Source organism: Orcinus orca, chromosome 5 (genome assembly GCF_937001465.1).
Source record: "Orcinus orca chromosome 5, mOrcOrc1.1, whole genome shotgun sequence".
In the NCBI taxonomy this organism is placed as follows: domain Eukaryota; kingdom Metazoa; phylum Chordata; class Mammalia; order Artiodactyla; family Delphinidae; genus Orcinus; species Orcinus orca.
This window is the reverse complement of record NC_064563.1, coordinates 45,047,850-45,063,523: the sequence shown is the minus strand read 5'-3', so window position 1 is coordinate 45,063,523 and position 15,674 is coordinate 45,047,850. Positions and strand designations below refer to the sequence as shown.

Genomic DNA, 15,674 nt, shown 5'->3' with positions numbered 1-15,674 from the left:
AAGAAAGAAAGAGGGTGCTAAATTTTGGTAAGAAAGCATTGTGGCGTTTTTTGCTTACCTGCCTACCATCCCTCATTCCCAGCTTAGCAGTGGCCATGGGAATGGCAGCCTGAGTTCTGGTGTAGCTTGTTGGTGCCAGGGGAACAATATGGACCATGTTCTCAGAAAACTGTAGTTATGCTTTTTGGTTCTCCTGAGACACCTGCACAGAGGCTTGTCTTTGTTTTGCCTCCCTTGGAAATCTCTCAGAGCTGGAGTAGCTTCCCAGGTGGCATCTGTTGAAAGCATGTAAAGGCATACTACCCACAACCACTTGGGGCAAGGGATGGTGAATGGGGCAAGCTGCAGGTAGACCAAAAAAGCCTGGGAAGGAAGAGGCTGAGGAGGAAGATGTATGGAAAAATAACGGCTTTGGAGAGCTGTCACATATACTGAGGAATTCAGTGTGCAACACACATGCTCAGGGCCATACACACAGTAAAGACTTTAGAGGAGTATTACTGGCAGGTCTTTGGGCTCTGCATAGGCAGGAGGTGAAGGCTAAGGCCGAATTATAGGTGGCCTGGCTAAGTGTTGAAGGAGTGTCCCAGCTCAGAGCCCATTGGCAGAGTGGGGGAGTATTTTTTTCTTTGTTTTTGGCTCTGTCAGGTTGCTAGCTGACCACTGAGATAACAGAATGAAGACTTCAGTGACCATCCATGAAAGGAATACAGTCTTTGCAAAAATAATTTGGAAAAGTCACTAAATAAACAGATGACTGTATCCCTCGTAAAGCAACAACATCAAGCCCTGGTGAGGGGGCAATAATTTGATTTCCAGAGTTTACCACATAATAATATTCAAAACGTCCACGTTTTAACAAAAAATTACAAGTATACAAAGTATGGTCCATTCATAGGAAAAAAAGAAATAGAAACTCCCTCCAGAGCCCATCATTGGACTTACTATACAAAGACTTTAAATTAGTGGTCTTATAGAAATTATAAAAAAGAACCACATAGAAAATCTTTAACTGAAAAAAAAATGAACAAAGGATAAAAGAGGTGTATTGTAAATGCCTCCAGAACCCCCAAGTATATTCAGTTTCTTCAGTAATGGGTTCATTTTTTCTAACGCCATTTCCCACTCATCAGAAAGTGGGAAAATGGGCCTCTTCATAAAGTGTTGAAGTACAGCTTTTCTCAAGCATAATTTGGCAAGGTCTATCAAGATCCTTGAAGTCTCTGACACAGCTATTATACTTTCCAGGAAGCTTAAAAATGCACTGCATATTCATTTGTTCATTTATTTTCATATTAATTTCTTTGCAAATGTTTATTGAGAGTCTGTTATGTGCCAGGCACTTGCCCTAGGTGTTAAAGAAGCAGCAGTAAGTGGGACTTCCCTGGTAGTTCCATTTGGGTCCAGTGGTAAAGAATCCGCGTTCCAATGCAGGGGACGCGTGTTCGATCCCTGGTCAGGGAACTAAGATCCCACATGCCATGGGGCAACTAAACCCACGTGCCACAACTACTGAGCTTGGGTGCCTCAGTGAGAGAGCCCGAGTGCAGAGTGCCACAAACTATAGAACCGACGTGCCCTAGAGCCTGCGTACCACAACTAGAGAGAGAAAACCCACACACCACAACTAGAGAGAAGCCCGTGCGCCTCAGTGAAGGATCCCACGTGCCGCAACTAAGGCCCAATGCAGCCAAAAAAAAAATAATAATAATGATAATAAAAAGAGGACTTCCCTGGTGGCTCAGTGGTTAAGAATCCACCTGCCAATGCAGGGGACACGGGTTTGAGCCCTGGTCCAGGAAGATCCTACATGCCTTGGAGCAACTAAGCCCATGCGTCACAACTACTGAGCCTGTGCTCTAGAGCCTGAGAGCCACAACTACTGAAGCCCACGTGCCACAACTACTGAAGCCCATGCGCCTAGAGCCCGTGCTCTGTAACAAGAGAAGCCACCTCAATGAGAAGCCTGCGCACTGCAACAAAGAGTAGCTCCCGCTCACTGCAACTAGAGAAAGCCCGTGCACAGCAACGAAGACCCAACGCAGCCAAAAATAAATAATAAAAAGAAAAATAATAATGAAAAGAAAAGAAACAGCAGTAAACAAAAATAAATTCCCTGCTCTTGAGCGTTTTTATACCAGCAGACAAAAGACTATAAACAAACAGAATGAATACATGATATGTTAAGTGGTAATAAATGCTATAAAAAAATAAAGATAGGTATGGGAGATGGCATTATTCTAGGAGAAGTGGTCAGGGAATATCAGACAAAAACTAAAATTTTCCCCTGGATTCCATAATACATTTTATTTTTACCTTTGATTTTTTTAAGTGCATGATTCAAATATGTAAGGTAAAAACTTTAAAATTAACATAGTTATTATAAATAAATACACAGAATATATTAATGAATTGCATTATATTACGTTAAGTGGAACAGAATTCAAGGGAAAAGATCTGAATATATAAAGTACCTTTGGCCAGATTTTAAATTAACTGACGTCTTTGCTTTTATGTATCAGCAGGTGGTGCTATTGCTTATGTAAGAGAGAACTTTTTTCATTTTCTCTGTTCTTGAATATCAGTTAGTCATTATAATAAAAAGTCTTCCCTCCATTCATTCTCCCATTCAGTTAAAATAATTACAATGATTCATCATCTGCAGTAACTGGTCATACTGCTATATGTCACTTTTCATTGTCAATTATGTATGTCAACACGTAATTTAAGACAGCCTGCAATTTGCTAATTCCTGGTATATTAGAGAGAATATTGATCTTAAAAATCGTTAGTGTACCTTAAAGAAAAATAAGAAACTTTGCGTCTATTTTCTTTTCCTCCTAAACTTAATTTGTGAATGCACAATTTTATGAATTGAATTAATCCAACTTGGCTAAAGATATGCTTTTGAGGATCCTTTTACTCTAGTGTATTTATATAGAAGTAGTAAAGAGAAGAGTGAAGTTGACATTTAGGAGGTACTTTTAAAAGTTGTTATAATCAAGTTATGTTTTTTAGTTTAAATAGCTCTCATTTCCCTGCTGGGAATTTGACAGAATGCACAGAAAAAAAATGGTATCCTAAGAAATTTGACAGAATACAGAGGAAAAAAATGGTATCCTCCCTCAAAGAGATGTAATATCCTTTAATACATCAACAATTTGAAGATGAATTCTCAATTGTTCTCTGCATTGTGCTGTCCAGTATGATTGCTTATTTTATTTTATTTTATTTTAACGTAGGAATAGTATTGATATGTTTGTAGAGCCCTGGAGTCAAGGCTCCAGTGGTGAATTTACAAAGTTAAAGGCTTCTTCTGGACCTTCAGCTTCTTCATCTATGAAATAGATAATCTGGGCTAAGTGATCGCCTCTCTCCTTTCAACTCCACAGTTCTGTGACGCCTTTTCCATGGGCACTGGACATATTGCTTGCTTCCTTTCCTGAGTAGTATTAGTGTGGTGCTTCTTTGTTTTTTAATATGAGGTTTGTAGAGGAGGAAGTAGTACTCTACATGATGTGCCAGAAGTGGGAAAAACTGAGGTAGTGCTAGAGAAGTGTGGCTGATCCTAGAACTTCAGACTTATCCTACATTTTATTATAGTTGGGTGCAAGTAACAGAAACCATTAAGCAAAAAAGAGCAATTTGCTCTAAAATTACAGGGTTATCTTCTAGAAGCCAGAGCAAGGATGTAGCTAGGCCTCAGGAATCAGAAACTGGAATGCCAAGAAAACACACAAAGCGGTTCCTTTGTGCCTTTTGCCTCTGCTTTTCTCTCTGCATATCCCTCCTCTTTTTCCTTTCCCAGCAAACTGACCCCTCCCCAACCCTCCCCAGTTTACCTGCTGGAAAGTGACAAATGTCAACAGTTCTCAAGTATACATCTCTACTCAGGAGAGTAGCCAGACTGAGATAAGAATCTTAGTCCTAGTTTTAAATACCCTCAGGGAAGGGGTCACTGGCCCAACCTTGGTTAAGAACTCATGCCTGGTCAGTCAGGTTGGGGTATGTTGTATAAACATGGCCATCAGGACTCTAATGCAGTAACCATAGGGATTGCTGGGGAGGGCCAGGTCCTAGAAAATGGAGGAGGTTGCCATTTGTGTTCCAAAGCCTCCTTAGCCATATTTGCCAAAAATTTTCAGTTTAATTCTCTGAGAGTTTTTCTTTCTGCATGAATAAATTTCTGTCTTTATAATGAAAATTAGAATTGTATTTTCAGATTTGCTATAAAACCAACTTTGCTAGAAACCATAAAGCCATAAAATGTAAACATAAAGTGAGGGAACTGGGCTGGCTTTACAGTAATAAGACCCTGTTGTCCAGAATTGAGAAACTTAGCAAGCAGTACAACATCAGAGTTCTATTACAGAATTTACTTTTAATCTTTTTAAATCAACGCTTAAGGGCTTCCTTGGTGGTGCAGTGGTTAAGAATCGCATGACAATGCAGGGGACACGGGTTCTAGCCCTGGTCCGGGAAGATCCCACATGCCGCAGAGCAACTAAGCCCGTGTGCCACAACTACTGAGCCTGTGCTCTAGAGCCTGCGAGCCACAACTACAGAGCCCTCATGCCACAACTACTGAAGCCCATGCGCCTAGAGCCTGTGCTCCGCGACAAGAGAAGCCACTGCAATGAGAAGCCCGTGCACCACAACGAAGAGTAGCCCCCGCTCGCCGCAACTAGAGAAAGCCCGTGCACAGCAACGAAGACCCACTGCAGCCCAAAAAAAATAAATTAATTAATTTTTATAAAAACATTTAACATATAGATGTTCCATAAATGTTGCATTTTTTAAAAATTTATTTATTTATTTATTTATTTTGGCCGTGTTGGGTCTTCGTTGCTGTGCGCGGGCTTTCTCTAGTTGCGGTGCGCAGGCTTCTCATTGTGGTGGCTTCTCTTGTTTCAGAGCACAGGCTCTAGGCGCACAGGCTTCAGTAGTTGTGGCTCATGGGCTCAGTAGCTGTGGCACACGGGCTTAGTTGTTCCACAGCATGTGGGATCTTCCCAGACCAGGGCTCGAACTTGTGTCCTCTGCATTGACAGGTGGATTCTTAACCACTGTGCTACCAGGGAAGTCCAAATGTTGCGTTTTAATGCATCATTGTACAGACAAAATATATTGTTTTGGTTTTTAATGACTTACTTTAACTCAACTGATGTAACTTAATTAATGACTTCCATTGGAGCATTTTGACTAGTTTTACTAGAATTGATCCATTTAGTCAGTTTCGTTGATGTTTTTGAGATGGCTAGTTTAAAATTTGTAAATCTTTGGCTTTTAATTTGCTCCTTGGATTTGTTTAAATTTTAAAAGTCGTGTTTGGTTGAAGTCATGGTTAAGCTCTGGGAAGGAAGGCTTGCTTAAAGACACAGGCACATTCATTCATCCATTCAACAAATATTTGTGTGTGTTAAGTTCTGTGTGATATTCTGACTATTCAAGGAATAATATCCATACCTGTACTCGAGGAGTAGCTCACCTCTTTTGAGAGTACTGATATGTAAACAGATAATGTAATATCATACTTATTTAATGGCAAAGGTTATAATTGTGGAAGAATGAATAAAGAATAGAATAATGGTAAATTTTCAGATATGTCTGTACTTATTTCGGATGAGGCTAAATTGGTTAAAGTAAACTTCCTCTCTGGTGGAGTAACTTAAAAACATTAAAAAACCTTTTTTTAAATGAACAACAAAACATGTGTTGTTGTTTTTTTTCACCAAGAAGCACAAATATGAATTTGCTTTTTTCTGATTTTGGTACATATTGTTATTTTTTTATAAATTATTTTCACTTATCCAAGTCAAAAGTAATTTATGTATACTTTTTCATATTCTGTATTCTAAGAAAACCGTGTTAGCTACAATTTATTGCTTGGAATTATGAAAAAAATAGAAAACCTTACCAGTATTGTGAAAGCACAAATAGTAATTAGTATTAAATAGTTTAATTAAATACACAAGACAGCTTATATATTGAAGAAATTTATGGCAAAAAACTATAACAAAAATAATGATAACAAAAAATAGAAAAAATAATACCCATAACCATAACATACAAAAAAATCAAATATTTTCATTTTCTGTGTGCCTTACAAGTCATTGAGCAGACATCTTTACATGATTATGATTACTATAAATATATATTTTTTTATATATCCTTTTATTTTTTAGTATTGACATTTACTTATTTTAGATCAATATTATGTCTCAAAATATGAAAACAAAGTATAATTTCAGGGGCTTCCCTGGTGGCGCAATGGTTGAGAGTCCGCCTGCCGATGCAGGGGACACGGGTTCGTGCCCCGGTCCGGGAAGATCCCACATGCCGCAGAGTGGCTGGGCCCGTGAGCCATGGCCACTGGGCCTGCGCGTCCGGAGCCTGTGCTCCGCAACGGGAGAGGCCCCAACAGTGAGAGGCCCGCGTACCGCAAAAAAAAACAAAAACAAAAACAAAACAAAACAAAACAAAACAAAAAAAGTATAATTTCAATAAAATAGGTTGGGGGAATGATAATGGCAGAGGCAGCATTTTTTTTTTAATTGAGATAAAACATGTACAGTATCTTATGTGTACAGCTCAGTATTATTTATATATACAAGTACCGAAGAAACCATTGCCCATATTGATATAGAATATTATCAACAACCCAGAAATTTCCTTTGTGCCTCCCCCCATCAGTTACCCCTCCACAGTAATTACTATTCTGACTTCTGTCATCACAGATCAGTTTTGATTGTTTTAACCTTTATATAAATGAAATCATATGGTATTTACACTTTTGTCTGACTTTTTCCATTCAACCATGTATCTGTGAGATTTATCCATGTTGTTGGGTATAGTGGCATAGTTTCTCAATCCTCTCAAATCTCCTCATAAAACAGAGAAAGGAAAAGACTATAACCAAAACCTACAGATAGCAACTACAGCAAAAGTGGGTGGTACTCTATCCCTACAAAACCCTAAATACAAGCGATTTTCCCAGAAGTACCATTGACAAGTATACATGGTAACAGCATCTGTGTATGAGGAAGCAAAGCAAAGGTAGCCAGGTTTCTAAGACCACAAGAAAAGAAGAACTCCCAAATCACCAACAGATACCTGAAAGTGAGACAGACCAATCTGAGAACAGCAGCTGAAACTGGAAAGAAATTTCTGTAGAATCCAATTCGGAGTAAGTGCAAGGGGATCATGACAGGATCTGACAGTGCTGGAGATGCCTGGGTCGAAGGTACTCTTCAAACTAACAAATCAAGCTTCCTCTTGGGACAAAGCCCTGTACTGCAGAAATTGCTGAGATTAAAATCCAGTTTGATTAGAACAGACACAATTGAGCAAAGATGAGAATAGATCCAAATAAAGTTGGAGAAGAAGCAGAGAATGCTAGTCTCAAAAAATGGAGGCTTTTCTTTTTTTTTTTTTTTTAATCACTGTGAGAAAACAACAGAAGAGAGAGCTCTAGAGCTATCCTTCTGGAACATCCCTTCCTCCCCAAAGTACAGCAAAACCCATTTCACTTAAAAATGAGCAGAAGATCAGGATCACAGTCAAATCACATAATGTTGCCAAAGACAACAAAACCATGCCATAAACAGACAAGCACTGCAACCAGTTAATTCAAAAGAAGTTGAAGGATGTTTTAAAACCATGACAAAAGCTATTAAATAACCATATAAATCAGAATTAGAAAAACTAGGAAATGAGGTGACGGGAGAATGGGAGACTTTTAAGGAGAGGTGACAGAACTCAGGAGGGAATTATTTAAAAAAGGAAAAATTATTACAGAAATGAAGACCAAACTAGAAGGAGTATAAGAGCCAATGAACACAGTGGATGATGCCTTAAAATAAATAGAATGTAAAATGGGAGCAGGGAAATGGCAAAAGACATATAAAGTTTGATAGAAAGTGATAGATACAGAAGATTGGCAGAGAAAATCTGAAGTACATATAATAGGGATCTTTAAAGGAGAAGTCCAAGGCAATGAACAGAAAAATACTAAAAGCCACTATTCAAGAAAGATTTTCTCAGACCTAAGGGATCTGAAATTGATATTGAAAAGGCATACCAGATACCTAGGAAAATTGACCCAGATGGCCAACACCCAGATATACACTAATAAAACTGTAGGAGTTTAAAGAAGAAGAAATAAGTCCTGTGGGCATCCAAGGAAAAGAACAAGTCACTCATAAAGGGAGGAAAATCAGAATGCCGTCAGATTTTAATAGCGTCACCGTACAATGCTTAACATAGGTTACTACAGCTATTCTGGCTTTTAAATATAAAGGTCATAAGCATACTGGTATAAACATGCAAGAACTCAAGGAATGTTATTCCCATGAGTCTTTCAAGGAGTCTACTGGAGAATTTTAGCTTCAGCTATAGCAATCTGGAAGTCACACGTATGGATATACAGAGTACGTAAAAACATATTGATCATACTATCAATAGCTATAAAAGGATATGTATATCCATATACTACAATAGATAATGTCTTCATATTGGACCTATTTGTATCACTACTCCTACCCCTGTCTTAGATAAATGCTGGTGCATGCACACACACACAGAGACACACACACAGCTGTGCACATACACACTTAGAATGAAGGAAGATATAAGGATAAAACATATAATTAAAAAATAATTATCAATATTGAGAAGGAGAGAATAGGAGAGAGAAAAGGGATAGAGGTTGGACTTCTTTGATTATACTTTGTTTTATATACTTTTTGGGTAAATTTAATTTTGATACCCTGTAAATATTTTACATAATTATAAAACAAAATTAAATTTTTAGAAAGCAATTCCTAAAACCAAAGTAAATGAAAAAAATGAGCCTAATTGTGTATTCAGTCATTTGTATACCTACCCGGAGAGGAGCTAATCCAAATGACTTTAAATGATTTGATTGTTCCTTGTGCTTACAGTAGAGACTCAACAGAAAATTGTCCTAAGACTTTGGAAAACATTTTGGCAGTTCCTCAAAATGTTAAACCACAAATCTGCCGTCAGATTTTAATAGCGTCACCGTACAATGCTTAACATAGGATACTATGTTACCACATAGTTACCACAGACACAGCAATTCCACTCCTAGGTATGTATACAAGAGAATTGAAAACATGTCTACACAGTAACCTATACACAGATGTTCATAGCAGCATTATTCATAATAGTAAAAAAAAGTTGAAAAACTCAAATGCCCATCAAGTGATGAATGGAGAAACAAAATATGGTATATCCATACAATACTATATTGCTTGACTATAAAATGACATACTGATGCATGCTACAACATGGATGAACCTTGAAAGCATTATGCTAAGTGAAAGAAGCCAGTCACAAAAGGCCACATAGTGTATTATTTCATTTACATGAAATGGCCAGAATAGAAAATGAAAGTAGATTAGTGGAGCTTGGGGGTGAGGGTGGGGGGAATGGGAGTGTCTGCTAATGGGCATGTGTTTCTTTTTGTGGTGATAAACATGTTCTGAAAATAGTAGTGGTGATGGTTGCACAACTCTGACTACACTGAAAAAACTACTGAATTCTGTACTTTAAAAGGGTGAATTTTATAACGTGAAATATATCTCAATAAAGTTGTCATTTTTAAAAAAAGGGAAATAAGCTTAAGGGCAAAAGAATGAAAAAAATTTTTTAACTCTTTTGTAACTATTTGCTTGTGGTGTTGATGTTGTTATTCTGAGTATTTATATTGATGCTCTTAACAGCTGGGATTTTTGGCTAAGTGAAAGCAGATACTGAGGTAAGATTGGAGAGGGTAAATAAAAATCCTACAGTTCCTGGATTTGAAATGGAAGTATCAGTTTGAGTTATTGAAAAAATTTCCTAGTTCTGTCTATTAAAAAGGCCTAGAAAAGGCTTTAATGATCAGCTCAGTAACAGCGAGCACCCTTAGCACTTGTGGGGTTTTTTTCAGTACCATTTTCCGTATTTCCATAAAGTTCACCATGACTCACTGAAGAAAAGACTGATGCCAGGTGTGGGTCAGGAAATATAAAAATGGGACTGGAACATTTTGTCATTCATTGTACAAAGCCCGGGAAGTGATCAAAAACTACAGGGTTCTGTCAAAAAGATTAAAGAACCAACTGAAAGGGGATTCCACTGGCTAAAATTGGGCTAATTGGAGCACTGTATTTATAAAAACACATCAAATATGTTAAAATTAATGAGTTCTTGATACTAAACAGTAACATTTCTTGGTTACATTTGGAAGTTACAAGGGAACCAACTGAATGAATGAATGAATGAATCTTTATTTACCCATTATCCAATAATTATTAACTAATGGCTAATTCGTATCTCATCTATACCACCACCTACTTCTCCATGGCTCAGATCATTTAGAGCAAATCCCTGACATTACATCTTTTCATCACTAAATATTTCAGTATATATCACTGACACAAAGACTTCTTTTTTAACCTAACCTCAATACCATTATTAAACCTAAAAACAGTTAACAGTTAACAATTATCTACTGATAATATTGTCACTATTCAAATTTATATTTTTGAAAACTAATAATTAAGGGGAAATAATCAATTTATTCTGCCTTTGATATATGAACTGTATCCCAGGGTAACCAAATAGTTGAGGAGATGTTTCTTTTTGTAGCACTATTACAGCTAGTAAATGAAGAAAGAAGGATTGGAATATTACCATTTTGCAACTGTAAGTGAATTAGTCCTCCTAGGCAATGATTATCATTTGCTAACAGCATAAGAAGATATTCGGACATTAAATGCTTCCTGCTGGAAGTACACAACATCACTTACGAAGTTTTCTTGCCAAAAAAATCAAACCTGAATCTGATCAAGACTCTAGATCTAACTATCAATTAACAGGAAATAAAGGGGACAGACTAACATATATTAACACCATGAGAATACAGATGGTAAAATCCAGACTATGGGAAACAACAGGACATGATCCAGTTTCCTCAACCACAGAAAATTTCAAGGGAAAAGAACATGTGTAAGGGGAACTTATAGATCAAAAGAAATCTAAGAGACTTCACAACCAATCAAAATGATTGTACCTTATTTGTATCTTAATTCCAACAAACTGAAGACAAAAAAGGACAATTGGAAAAAATTTGAACAGTGACTAGATACTATGATAATATTAAGGAGTTACTGTTAATTGTTTTTAGGTTTAATAATAGTATTGAGGTTGGGTTAAAAAATCTTTGTGTTTTTAGTGATATATGCCGACGTATTTTGTGATGAAATGATATGATGTAAGGGACTGCTCAAAATGATCTGGGCCGTGGTGGTAGTACACATGAGATAAGAATTACCTATTAGGGCTTCCCTGGTGGCGCAGTGGTTGAGAGTCCGCCTGCCGATGCAGGGGACGCGGGTTCGTGCCCCGGTCTGGGAAGATCCCACATGCCGCGGAGCGGCTGGGCCTGTGAGCCATGGCCGCTGAGCCTGCGCGTCCGGAGCCTGTCCTCCACAACGGGAGAGGCCTCAACAGTGAGAGGCCCGCGTACCGCAAAAAAAAAAAAAAAAAAGAATTACCTATTAGTTGATAATTGTTGGAAACTGGGTAATGGGGCTTCATTATACCAGCCATTCTCAAAGTGTGGTTGCTGGACCAGAAGCTTGAGCACCACCTGGGAACTTGTTAGAATGCAAACACTTTGGCCCCCACCCTAGATCTACTAAATCAGAGAAACTGGAGCCCAGCCATTTATTTTAACAATCCCTCTAGGTAATTCTAATACACATTAAAGTTTGAGAACCACTGCTTTATGTTATTCTTCCTATTACACTTTATGTTTGAAATTCTAATAAAAAGTTTCAAAGAAAAAAATTAGCTTGATGAATGTAAGAAAAATTTATACATAACAAAGAGAAGCTGGATTAGTGGATAAAACAAGGGTCATGTAATCTCAAGTGTTAGCAAATTCATTGGCTTGGTATTAGCAGTGAGTCAGCAGCTAATGATAGTCTTAAAGCGAATCACAGATTTTGCTTTTCTCTTAGAACAGTGGTTCTACATTAAAATCACCTAGAGAACTTTTTTTAAAAATTAATTAATTTATTTATTTTTGGCTGTGTTGGGTCTTTGTTGCTGCACACGGGCTTTCTCTAGTTGCAGTAAGCGGGTCTATTCTTCTTTGCCGTGCGCGGGCTTCTCATTGAGGTGGCTTTTCTTGTTGCAGAGCATGGACTCTAGGCACGTGGGCTCAGTAGTTGTGGCTAACGGGCTCTAGAGCGCAGGCTCAGTAGTTGTGGCGTGCAGGCTTAGTTGCTCCATGGTACGTGGGATCTTCCCGGACCAGGGCCGGAACCCGTGTCCCCTGCATTGGCAGGTGGATTCTTAACCACTGCGCCACCAGGGAAGCCCCCAGAGAACTTTTAAGAACATATCCAGACCCCACCCCAGGAAATTCTGGATTTATTTGGTTGTATTCCTGGCTTTTGGTAATTTTTTTGAAAAAAGCTTCCCAGATGATTCTAATGTACAGAGTTGAGGACGAGTGTCCTAACTTTATGATGCTTAAGAATCTCCTGAAGAGCTCATTAAAAGTTTCCTGAACAACCTAAATGTCCATTGATAGATAATGGATAAAGAAGATGTGGTGTATATATATGCAATGGAATACTACTCAGCCATAAAAAAGAACTAAATAATGCCATTTGCAGCAACATGGATGCAACTAGAGATTATTATATTAATTGAAGTATGTCAGAAAGAGAAAGACAAATACCATATGAAATCACTTTTATGTGGAATCTAAAACACTGTATGACACAAATGAACCTATCTACGAAACAGAAATAGACTCACGGACATAGAGAACAGACTTGTGGTTGCCAAGGTGGTGGTGGTGGGGGATTGGGGGAGGGATGGAGTGAGAGTTTGGGGTTAGCAGATGGAAGCTATTATATACAGGGTGGATAAACAGCAAGGTCCTACTGTATAGCACAGAGAACTATATTCAATATCCTATGATAAACAATAATGGAAAAGAATATTTAAAAAAGAATATTTATATGTATAACTGAATCACTTTCCTGTACAGCAGAAATTAACACAAGATTGTAAATCAACTATACTTCAATAAAAAAAAATTTAAAAAGAAAAACAGACTAACAACAACAAAAAGTTTCCTGGTGCTCATCCACTAGAGGGTCAGATTCAATAGGATGGTGCGGGGCCTATTAATTTGCATTTCTAACAAGATCACAAGTGATATAGATGGTGCTGGCCTGAGCACATTTTGAGTAACACTACCTTAAACAAAGGGATAGTTTGGTCAAAGAGATTAGCATAAATGTGAGGGATAGGTAAAAATTCATCTTCAGAGTTCTTGCTGCTAGTACCACTAAATTACATCCAGGGAGGCTGCTTCATTTCTTTCTAGTGGTTGGAAATGCAAATGTGAATCCAGTGTTCCATGGCTTATTTGGAGAAGAAAAGAGACTTGGAGCATTGAAAGTCTCTTTAAAAGCACAAATGATAAGCACAGGGAATGTAGCCAGTATTTTATAATAACTTTAAATGGAAAATAATTTAAAAAGTTTTGAATCTCTATGTTGTACACCTGCAACTAATTTAATGTCGTAAATCAACTATACCTCAATTTTTCAAAAAAGGACAAATGATAAATCTTTCTGATTTGCCAATAAAAATTATTAACTTTACTGATTGGACAAAATATAACCCTGTCCCCTCAAATTTAGTAACTATTCAAGACTCCTTCTCTGATGATTTGCTTGTGCTTGTATTTTTTTTTTATTACTAGAGTAATTGCAAAGGGGAAGAAATTTAATTTTTTAGAAGGTAAGAATTTAATATAACTTGGGTATCATGGTTCATGTGGACTCTGAAAGAAGTCAGAGGAATATAGGGTGATGATAATATCTAAAATTTCTTTTCATTTTCTCTTCTTAGTATCAGGCATGAATTCTTAGATAAATATTTGTATGTTTAATTTGAGTAAGATTTTTCTGGGTGATTCAGTTCTTTGGGTATTTTTAAATCATGCTTTAAAGTAAATAGTTTAAAAATATGAATTTTATGTATATATGTTTATGCTGCTGATGAAGCAAAGCTTACAGTTTGTTCATTACCTTCTTCATAGTAACGTTATCATAGAGCCTTTTACTTAAGCAATAGTTAGAGATTTGAAGGGGGATGGGAAGGAGTTGAAAAAAAGTGTCAGTGGGTAGTAAGAGTCATACAGCCTTTTTATTGGATATGTGAACTTTTATTGGGAATTTAAAGTCTTGTTTTATAGTAGTGTGGATTAGTGAATTTTTCTATATTTTTTCTATTTTCTCCAAATTTTATGTCAGTGAGCCCATAGCTGATAATGAATATTAAAACAAACAAACAAAAAACCAATGTAGAACAAAAATAAATGCCCACCCAAGGGCAACAACAACAAAAAATCAAGACTTAATTTGACTGTAGTCTGTAAGGTTAAAAGAATGGAAAGAGACTATAAATAAATTTAGTCAAATAAATAAATCATCCTCCTAGTAAATATGTATGTTTCATCTGAAAGAATGAAAGAAAATGCATATAATACCATCTTTGAAAAAGTTTTTTTTTCTTACTGTCTTATTTGCACACACACATAAGAATCTCCTTTTTCCAGGTGATGCTTATTGATATTGCTAGATTGCTTTCTCAAACAGATAGATTCTAGAAGAGGTTATACTTAACTGCACTGTGAGAAGAAGAAAAATATCTATTTACTTGTACTTTCATGGTTTAAGATATGTGTTTTAGAGGTGTTTTAGTTACATTGTGTGTTTAGTTTCAATTTCTAGTGACACTATAGAAATATTGTAACAGGTTTTTAGATGTGTGGACTATAGAGATCCTTATGAATTAATAGTAAGATGTCTGTTTTTTTCCTACATAATCTTTGTATTTACCTGTTTAGTATTAACTGCTTAAAATTAAATGAAAATCAAAATGGTGTGGGTGTTTTGCAGTTCTTGAGTGATTTCATACTCTTTTATCATATTATGTATTCTACTGTATACTTTAAAAATCACATCTATATCTTCCATTTCAGTATGCTATCATTTTATTAAGAAAATATTTCTAAATAATTCTAGAATAAAGACACATTCTTTAAAAAAAAGTCATCCTAGTATGTTAACATATGCTCAATTTGAAACTTCTCTAAAATGTTTTTGAAATAAATTAATTCTATTCTTGTTCTTTCTTCCCCAGTGGTCATATGCTTTAGAAAAGCCCAACACTGGCAGCATATTTAATATCACATGGTCAATTGATGGCACCCAGATCGCTGGAGCCTGTGGAAATGGACATGTTGTTTTTGCACATGTGGTGGAGCAACGTTGGGAGTGGAAAGATTTTCAAGTAACATTAACTAAAAGAAGGACCATGCAGGTATAATTATGTTTCAGGTTGATTAAATCTTCTTCTTTTCACATTAGTTTACAATACAGAAAATGGAATTATCTTCATTAATTATATTTAAATCAGGTTTATAAAGATTCAGTCATACTAGAAATATTTTAACTATACCATTAGTGACTTTTTCATGACATAAAATAAGAACCTTTCACTGACGTAGAATATGAGTGCCCACAGGTACTGAAATTATGGTGTTGAGGCAGGAATGAAATTGAGGCCCCCTA

The 15,674-nt window shown here is 36.7% G+C and overlaps 1 protein-coding gene across 10 annotated transcripts in view; it reads left to right on the top strand.

Moving 5' to 3' along the window:
- The window catches only part of IFT80 (intraflagellar transport 80), a 106,340-nt gene that overhangs the window by 47,855 nt on the left and 42,811 nt on the right, over nt 1-15,674 (top strand). For all 10 annotated transcript variants that reach the window (XR_007477649.1, XM_049710515.1, XM_049710508.1 and 7 more), the window contains one exon: nt 15,244-15,423. Coding sequence is in view for 9 of the 10 variants with exons in the window: in XM_049710515.1 (XP_049566472.1) it covers nt 15,244-15,423 (180 nt within the window). In the remaining variant the exon portion in view is untranslated. The remainder of the gene's footprint in view (nt 1-15,243; nt 15,424-15,674) is intronic.